The sequence below is a fragment of the Capsicum annuum genome, chromosome 6, assembly GCF_002878395.1.
Source record: "Capsicum annuum cultivar UCD-10X-F1 chromosome 6, UCD10Xv1.1, whole genome shotgun sequence".
Taxonomy (NCBI): Eukaryota; Viridiplantae; Streptophyta; class Magnoliopsida; order Solanales; family Solanaceae; genus Capsicum; species Capsicum annuum.
The window spans coordinates 1,943,209-1,952,367 of record NC_061116.1 but is presented as its reverse complement, the minus strand read 5'-3'; the positions used below and the strand labels follow the sequence as shown (position 1 = coordinate 1,952,367).

The 9,159-nt window shown below is 36.7% G+C and overlaps 1 protein-coding gene across 1 annotated transcript; it reads left to right on the top strand.

Moving 5' to 3' along the window:
• The first annotated feature begins 241 nt into the window (after nucleotides 1–241).
• LOC107873722 (peroxisome biogenesis protein 6) lies at nucleotides 242–8,904 on the top strand. The gene is made up of 16 exons (XM_016720666.2): nucleotides 242–574; nucleotides 2,805–3,428; nucleotides 3,511–3,754; nucleotides 3,903–4,044; nucleotides 4,368–4,551; nucleotides 5,347–5,538; nucleotides 5,838–6,122; nucleotides 6,392–6,463; nucleotides 6,652–6,738; nucleotides 6,837–6,959; nucleotides 7,037–7,147; nucleotides 7,234–7,272; nucleotides 7,567–7,688; nucleotides 7,768–7,912; nucleotides 8,113–8,193; nucleotides 8,449–8,904. Exons 1-16 carry the CDS (start codon nucleotides 344–346, stop codon nucleotides 8,536–8,538), a joined length of 2,772 nt encoding a protein of 923 aa, XP_016576152.2. The 5' UTR covers nucleotides 242–343; the 3' UTR covers nucleotides 8,539–8,904.
• Nucleotides 8,905–9,159: the final 255 nt, after the last annotated feature.

Genomic DNA, 9,159 nt, shown 5'->3' with positions numbered 1-9,159 from the left:
TAAGAATAAAAAATCAATCATCAATTAAATTGAAAATCGAATCATTATTAAAAGCAAAAAAAGCAATTAATCAAATATATTTTATTAGTTTGGTTATTCGTTTAGCAGGTTTACAAATTGAAAATTTAATAATACACAAAATTAAATCAAATGAATGTAAAATTCAACCCGACCCAAATATAACACCCGACCCGAATATTATGCTGACAACATAAATTTGAAATAGTTTAAGAATGTCTTTTCTGTATATGAACTCTCCTTTCTTGATTTGCTCAATTTTACCCCATAAAAACATCAAAAATTCCCAATTTTTAACACAAAAAATTGGAAGTAGAATTCAACTATGGTTGAAAAAAGGAAGCCTTTAATACTTTGTTCAACAAAAAATCTACTGAATTCACTACTGAATAATTCAGAAACCAACAAGAAGTCCCAAATTTCATCATTGAGAGGTGGAATACTTCAATTATCAAGCAAGATTTTGAACCCCAATTTTGTTAATTTTGATGATTGTGCATTGGTGGGGTTAACTATTTCTCAGCTTACAAGACTTTGTATTACTTCTGGTTCACTGGTATGATATTCTTCTATTATATGTACCTTTTTTTGTCATTTTACATGTGCATATATATATATATATATTTTTGTTGATGGAATAACTAGAGTTGGAGCTTGAATGTGAAATTCCAATTTTGGGTCTGTCTAGATATATAATTAACTCCCGATACATCCAAGGAGATACATTTTTTACTTTGTGAAGACATTTAATTAGCTCCCGATATATTTTTTCCGATTTTGGTTCTTTCGAGATACATAATACATCCAACGACAGATAGATTTTTTCTTTGTAAAGATACATGGTTAGCTCCTGATATATTTTTTTCAATTTTGGTCTGTCGAGATACATAATACATCCAATGACGATATATTTTTTTGATTTTGGGTCTATCGAGATACATAATTAGCTCCCCGATACATCCGACGAAGATACATATTAGTTGGGATTTTTCTAATTTACTTTGTAAGGATGGAAATTTGTGTAAATATGGTAAGATAAGGTGTATATTTATGTTATTTTTCATCTTTCTTGTCATCAACAACAGTAGTACAATTGAGAGGTGGAATTCTTCAATTATCAAACAAGATTTTGAATCTAATTTTGATGATTGTGCATTGGTGGGGTTAACTATATCTCAGCTTACAACACTTTGTATTACTTCTGGTTCATTGGTATGATATTCTTATTTATATGTGCCCTTTTTCTCATTTTACATGTGCATATATTTTTGTATTATGAGTTGGGGATTCTAGTTATTATTACTCTGTCCATTTTAATATATGTCTCTGATACCTATTTTAGGAAGTTCTTGATAGTAACTTTCTATGTGCTATGTTTAAGACCCTGAGATTAGAGGGTATTTTGGTACATTCTACGTATGTTTAGTTTAAGAAAGTAAAAAGATAGATATTACCTATTGTACCTTTTATTTATTTATTTTACATGTGGATGTATTTTTGTTGAAGCCGTGGAAACAGATTCTGACAGAAACGCAAGAAACGCAAGATAAGACTGCGTAAAATAGACCCTTGTGGTCCGGCCTTTTTCCAGACCCAGCGCATAGTGGGAGTTTTAGTGCACTGGGCTGCCCTTTTATGTGGATATGTTTTTGTTTGATGGAATAAGAAGCCGATGAGACAAGAATTTGAAGTTTATGGGGTTGGGATTCTATTCATTTGAGTTACTTGGTTCTATATTACTACATGCGTTTCAATTTGTTTGTCTAGTTTTGACATGACACGGAGTTTAAGAAAGTAAAAAATGACTTTTTTTAATCAACATGTGGATATGTTTTTGTAGATGAATATGAAGAAGTTGAAGCTTAAGGGGTCGGATTCTAATCGTTTTAAGTTATTGGCTTCTAGATTTCTGACTTTGTTCCAAATTTGTTTGTCTTACTTTACTTTTTAGTACTTTTCAAATAGAATGTCTGATACCTTAAATTAAGAAGATGATGAGACCAGAATTTGAAGCCTATGCGTCGGGATTGTAGTCATTTTAAGTTATTGGGTTCGAAATTACTCCGTCCATTTCAGTTTTTTCTTTTTAATCCGTCGAAAAAAGAATATCTCTTTCTTTTTTGGCAACTTTTAATTCAACTTTCCACATAGCATGTTTAATTAAAGGGCATTTTAGTATATTCTACGTATCTTTAGCTTAAGATTACAAGAATCAAAAGTCTTTTTATCCTTTTCTTCGTTGTATTATGCTAAAGACGGAAACTTTAGAGTATGATTCTGAGGATGATCATTTTTTCGATGAAGTATAGATTAGGTGTTCTTGGTTTCTTCTTTGTTTTTTTTTTGGATTCATGGCTGCAATGCTCGATTTGCTTAAATCTAGAAGTGCTGTAGTTTTGTCCCCAGATGACAAGTCCTGGATGGAGACTGCATAGATCAGTGATTTATTTATACACTCATTTATTTGTCTATCTAAAATTGGAATGATACTTGGCCTACTTTGGGCAGCGTGGCATGTTGATCGTTGTTGTGGTTAGCTTCTTCCTTTCATACTTGATCACATAAGTGAACTTCCGAGCTTTAATTTTGCAGCTAAATAACAAATTGCAGTAAGTCTACTTGTGAAAAGATGTAGTACTCTTTGCATTTGCATATACCTTAGTCTAGCTGATATAATTACCTTCAACAGCTTACCCTTTTAATTGATCTTGTTTTAACCAGTTACTGCCGCACTCACTTAGACATACATGATTCTGTATGACTGTGCTTCCTCTATTTTGGCGCAGGTACTCATCAAGAATATCGATACAAGTCAACAAAGAATTGGACAAGTGGTAGTTCTAGATCCTCCCAGTTCGGACGAAGTTTTATCTGAGTGTAGCTCATCGTTGTCACATTCTTCCCTGACCACATTTCTCTTGCCATTACATAGCTATCCTGATTGTCTTTCCATTAAACCAGATCGCGACGTTGCTTATTTATCTCCAATTCTGGCATTTAACCTTAATTTACATTTGTCATGCCTGAGATCAATGATTCGCCAAGGCAAAGAAGCGTTGTCACCAATATTTGAGGCCAAACCAGATAACATAGTTAGTGATAATGCTGTCATTACTCTAGGACTTGAACCTTTGGATCAGTTGCCAAAATATGCCACACACCTGAGGGCTTCTTTTGTGAAGATACCAAAATGTGGAACTCTTGATTCAGTTAAAAAAGATTCATCTATAGAAGCTGAAGATCGTCAAGAGTTGATCTATATGGAATTGAATAAGTACTTTGGAGTAGATAGATTTCTTTCTAGAGGTGATCTTTTCAGTGTATGCATCAATTGGAACTGCAAATCGGCTCTGTGCGTTCCTTGCAGTCAGAAGAAGCAAAATGATGGTTCAGACCTCATATATTTCAAGGTTTTATTTTTATTTTTTAATTTCATAGGTTCATGAGTAACTTAAATGCTTTGATACTCACTCTTATAAGGAATCATCCCAGGTTGTGGGCATGGAACCTTCCGAAGAACATGTTCTAAGAGTCAACCGTACTCGAACTGCCCTTGTACTTGGAGGGAATGTACCTTCTGCTGTTCCTCCAGATTTCTTGATTCCTCGGCCATTAGGTTCCCTGCCTTTACAAGTGCGCGCGGTGAAGACTTTAGCCTCCGTACTTATGCCACCATTATGTCCATCAGCCCTTTCGTCAAAATTTCGGGTTGTTGTGTTGTTGCATGGCTTGACTGGTACGTTTAGACTTTGTCATCCGTTGGTTAATTGGAAAGATGCTACTTACCAGATGCATTTTGATCTTCTTTTCTTTTCTTAACAGCTGCAGCTTTATTTATTTATAAAGTAATTGTGGTTGATGGGTGGTTTCAAAATTTTCTGCAGGATGTGGGAAGAGAACTGTGGTTAAATTTGTTGCTCGTCAATTAGGCCTTCATGTAGTGGAATATAACTGTCAGAGTATATTTGCAAATGCTGATAGAAAAACATCTGCTGCTCTTGCTGAAGCCTTCAGTATGGCTCACAGGTATTTTGGATTGCCTAGGATTTATTGTCTATTATTTAACTACATTGGAGTTGTACCGTCAGGTTATTGTCTATTATCTAACTACGTTGAGCATGTTTTACACTAACCTCTGCTGAGGAGGTAACACCGTCTACATTGGCCTTCCCCCCAGCCTGCATTAGCGGGAGCCTTCTGGCCCTGGGGTCCGCCTGTTAAACTAACCTCATTCATTCCAACTCTATTTTAAATTCATATTGTCAAACAGTGTCAAGTATATCAAAGTCAAAAAAAGTGGTTGTCTTTAATGTATTCTTTTAGTCCTTTGAAATCAAATTTCACTGCAGGTACTCTCCTACAATTCTACTTCTTCGCCATTTTGAGGTCTTCCGTAACCTGGTCTCTAATGAGGGTTCACCACATGACCAAGTTGGTGTGAATTTAGAAGTTGCATCTGTCATAAAGGAATTTACGGAGCCAATTGCCGAGGATGAAGAAATTTACTCAGAAGGGAAGTCAAATGCTCATGATGTAAGACAAAATCCAAGTTATTCCCTTGCTTTTCATGTCGTTGTGCTAGTCATTTCATACTGAACGATGTTGATGAATGATCATCATCAATTGGATTATTTTGTTTTCCTTTCCTGTTCTCTTTTCCAATGTTTTCCTGTTCTAATTTACTTGGATTCATGCCTCATCTGTACGTGTATATATATGAGGTAGTGGTATGGACTGCATACACTTACCCTTCCCAGATCCCCCACTTTGTATGAATATACTGGGTATGTTGTTGTTGTTGCTCATGCCTCATATGTATGGGGATATAAAGGAAAAGGGAGGCCTAGAAGTTTAATTATTTTCAAGGTAGTATCATAGTCATTAGTCAGAAGTTGTAAAAGACGTGATAATAATGGATCCATTTAATAGTTATCGGGACAAGGCCTACTTGTACTTAACTGTTACCTGCGTTCGTAGGAAATTTTAGTCAAAATATCTGGCATGTGGTTATAATTCAAAGCATATCTGCTAATAAGATTTCCCAGAGTAGAGGTTGTCCGCTCAGTGGAGCTAAGTCCTCTTAATTCTTTTAACCGCTAAGCAAATTTGTAATGTTGACAACTTATTACTCCCACTTCCGTCAAAATTTCGCCAGCATCTGCATTTTTTGAATTTCTTCTACCACAATTTACGCCATGCTCTTTCCTTATTAAAAAGAGAAAAACTTCACTCAATGCTCTTCTTCATCAAGTCCATTATGCGTTTTCACACAACAATATACTGGAGAAGAGTCCGATTTATGTCTATTCTTATCTTTTGTTGATGCAGCAAGTAAAAGGGGCTCCACCGGTAAATCGACATCCAGTGCTGTTAGTTGCTGCTGCTGATAGTCCTGAAGGCCTTCCACCAACTATTAGGCGTTGTTTCAGTCATGAGATTGGTATGGATCCATTGAATGAAGAACAAAGGAAGGAAATGCTTTCCCAGTCTCTTCAACATGTTAGTGAACTACTTCCAAATGTAGGTAAACTTGATGTTTCCTTTTCTAGTTGTCTGATCTTAATATTCACTATTCACTATTATGTACGATACATTGGTCTTATATTACACTTTAGTGACTATAGGCCAAATAGCCCCATTGCATTGAAATTACGTCTGTGAGAATGCCCATAAATTGAGAAACTTGAGGAGTGTTAAGGGAGAGAGAAAGGGGCGGGGTGGGGAGAAAACGAGGAGTGGAAGGACTCTTCATCTATTCCTTTTTGTTATTTTCTAGTTACTGAAGTTACGGGTGCCATTTGTCATCATTTTTGTTGCAGACTTCTTTGGAGGACCTTGTGAAAGATTTGGTTGGTCAGACATCAGGATTCATGCCAAAGGATCTGCGAGCTCTAGTTGCTGATGTTGGTGCAAATTTAGTCCATAGTCATGGTAGTCTGGATGTAAAGGTTGTGCATGGAGATCTGAAAGAGAGTTCTCATGAGAGCAAGAAGATTGAGAACAATGACTCACAGGACTCGGCAAAGTCACTAAGCAAAGAAGATGTAATGAAATCACTGGAACGGTCAAAGAAAAGAAATGCAACAGCGTTGGGTACTCCAAAGGTAAAATCAGAAAATGATTACACACACAAAACTAATCTTATTGTGCTTCTTTTGGGTTGATTGGACTCGCTCAGCATTTTAATGTTTTTTGCAACAAAGCGAAGCATCAAACTTCCCTTTTATTTTTTGTGTGCGTGTTGGGGTGGTGGTGGTGGTGTTGCAACATACTTTGGTGGAAGTTCAGATATTCACAATTGATTCAAATGTTGTCTTGAAAAGTCTAATGCTGCTTTAGAAAATGCTTATGTATGTGGTTTACACTAGTTTAGGTTCCAAATGTCAAATGGGAAGATGTTGGTGGGCTCGAGGATGTGAAGAAATCAATTTTGGACACTGTACAGGTAATGCTTTATGTTACTCCGATCATAACAGTTGGTAAAACTGAAGTGAATAAGTCTTCTTTTAAAGTTGACACTTGGTTGTGCTGACATGTGTCAAATTGAAAGTTGTACTTCACTGGATTTTGCTTTTCATTTCTGTTATCTTTCGGATGATGTGACTTCCATTGTCTTCTTCATTTGTATTGCAGCTGCCTCTTTTACATAAGGACTTGTTTTCATCTGGATTGCGCAAGCGATCTGGGGTTCTTTTCTATGGCCCTCCTGGTACTGGAAAAGTGAGTTTATGATTTGCTTTGTATGGTGTCATATCATCCGATATTGTCTGGTCCTGTTGCTACAGTATTCATTATTGACATTTTGTTGAAATGTTCAGACGTTACTAGCGAAAGCTGTTGCTACTGAATGCTCCCTGAATTTTCTCAGTGTGAAAGGGCCCGAGTTGATTAACATGTACATAGGAGAGTCGGAGAAAAATGTTCGGGACATTTTTCATAAGGTAGTATATTTTTTCTTTCTTGGATGTTTTCAGAAAATATGCTGCTGCTTATTTGCAATTATTCTGGGACATTGCAGGCTAGATCAGCTCGACCATGTGTCATCTTTTTCGATGAACTTGACTCGCTTGCTCCTGCCAGAGGTGCTTCTGGAGACTCCGGGGGCGTAATGGATCGAGTGGTTTCTCAGGTACCGAATTCATTAGTTTATTTGTCATATTTTCTTCTTTCCCCACTTACATACTGCTTGTTATACTAAACATCTGTTGTTTATAGATGCTTGCTGAAATTGACGGTCTGAACGACTCTACCCAGGTTACCACTCTACTCAGTCTCAAAATAGTTCTTTGTTCTCTGTCTGATAATGGAGAAATATCCAAAGGCTATCTGGGCACGGTTCAAAATTTGGTGTAGAATGGGCCGGCCCCTCTATCCTTCTCCACGCAATAACCTTCTTTTGTCTTCATTGGATTCTAAATTGTGACTGCGCCTAACGTACACTTAACGGGCTGCAATCTTACCACTAGACCAAAGCCTTGGGGCTAGCGTTTTGTTCTCGTGGTACTTATCGTATTTGTGGATCTAATTCTTGGCCCCTCTCCTATGCAGGACTTGTTTATTATTGGAGCTAGCAACAGGCCAGATCTTATTGATCCTGCCCTTTTGAGGCCAGGGAGATTCGATAAGCTCCTTTATGTTGGCGTTAATTCTGAAGCCTCGTACAGAGAGAGGTATTCTTGTATTCTGACCCTATCCGGTACTTATCGTTGTATTCTCCGTTTGATTTCTCATATTTTCTATAATTATTAGGGTCCTTAAAGCACTTACACGGAAATTTAAATTGAAAGAAGATATATCTCTACTCTCAATAGCAAAAAGATGTCCTCCGAACTTCACGGGAGCTGACATGTATGCACTGTGTGCTGATGCTTGGTTTCATGCTGCGAAGTGCAAGGTGTGTCTTTGCACCCCATATTTCTAATTTTCAAATCCTTTACTTATAGTGTCGGTGCAGTAGGTAACAAAGAGTATCTTTGCAATTCTAAACAACCAACGGTATCTCAATTTTTTATTAAACATATTTAAGGTCTTTTGTGCATTGTCGTCATATCTGTTTCCTGAAAGATATTGAGCAATTTAACGTTTTTGCTTTAGGCATTAGCTTCAGATTCGGATTCACCTAGCTCAGATGACCAGGATGACTCAATTGTTGTGGAATACGAGGACTTTTTAAAGGTAAAATTGAGGTTTCTCTACGGGTGGACAGAGGTGGATCCAGAATATTAACGCATGAGTTCAACGTTTAATTTCTTACCATTTAGTCTGTAGCATTTGTTATTATGAGTTTATGATTTAATATTCGTTGAACTTTTAGTATGTTTTTACATATATAGTACCGTGTCGATTTGAGTTGAACCAGGCTACATCTCCCTCTGTGGGTGGATATATCCTATGTTACAATCAAAATGATCATCTTTCTCCATTTTGAAGGTCTTGGGAGAGATCTCTCCCTCTTTGTCGATGGCCGAGCTTAAAAAGTATGAGTTGCTCCGTGAACAGTTTGAAGGATCATCGAGATAACAGAAAGGGGTTACCGCGGAAGTTTTCTCCTACTAGTTGAGAGCCCCGGTACCCGAGGTGCCCTCATCTACTCATTTTCGTTAGGCTGAAGCGTCTCGCCTTTACTCACCGCGCATGATTAGGGTTCTTCCTACCGATGGGTCTGGAATTCGACTCAGTCGTCGATGATATTCAAGATAGATTAGTCTTGGTAGTGATATTTATCATGTTAGATGAAGGTGTTTTCCACTTTCCAATTTGAGGTGTATTTGACAATAATTGTCATTCTGCTAAAGTTAAGCAGCAGTTTGTTCAGATGATTTTTGCTCTGTGTATACAATAAATCTTGTACTAATTGATTTAGCAATGAAGGACTACCTATTTCTATATGGTTATTCATTACCATTCTTTGTATGTTGATGAAAATTTACGTCAGCTAAAAAAACGGTGACAAAAATACGCTAACTGTGAATTTGGAGTGTATCATAGCAAATTTGATCATAGTTCGAAGGTATTAGATATTTTATTTTATATTTTTCTATATAATCTTTATTTACTTAATCATGATTGATTAACATGTATCATGTTTTTGAAAATGAAATTTGGTTAAATCAAAGAAATGCAGGCCTTCATGAGCATAAG

What these genes read in the sequence shown, in the direction of transcription:
- LOC107873722 (XM_016720666.2), top strand. Translation starts at nt 344, where the DNA reads ATGGTTGAAAAAAGGAAGCCTTTAATACTTTGTTCAACAAAAAATCTA. An exon ending in GTATTACTTCTGGTTCACTG is followed by an intron (nt 575 to 2,804) that starts GTATGATATTCT and finishes ATTTTGGCGCAG; the next exon opens with GTACTCATCAAGAATATCGA. An exon ending in TGGATCGAGTGGTTTCTCAG is followed by an intron (nt 7,148 to 7,233) that starts GTACCGAATTCA and finishes TGTTGTTTATAG; the next exon opens with ATGCTTGCTGAAATTGACGG.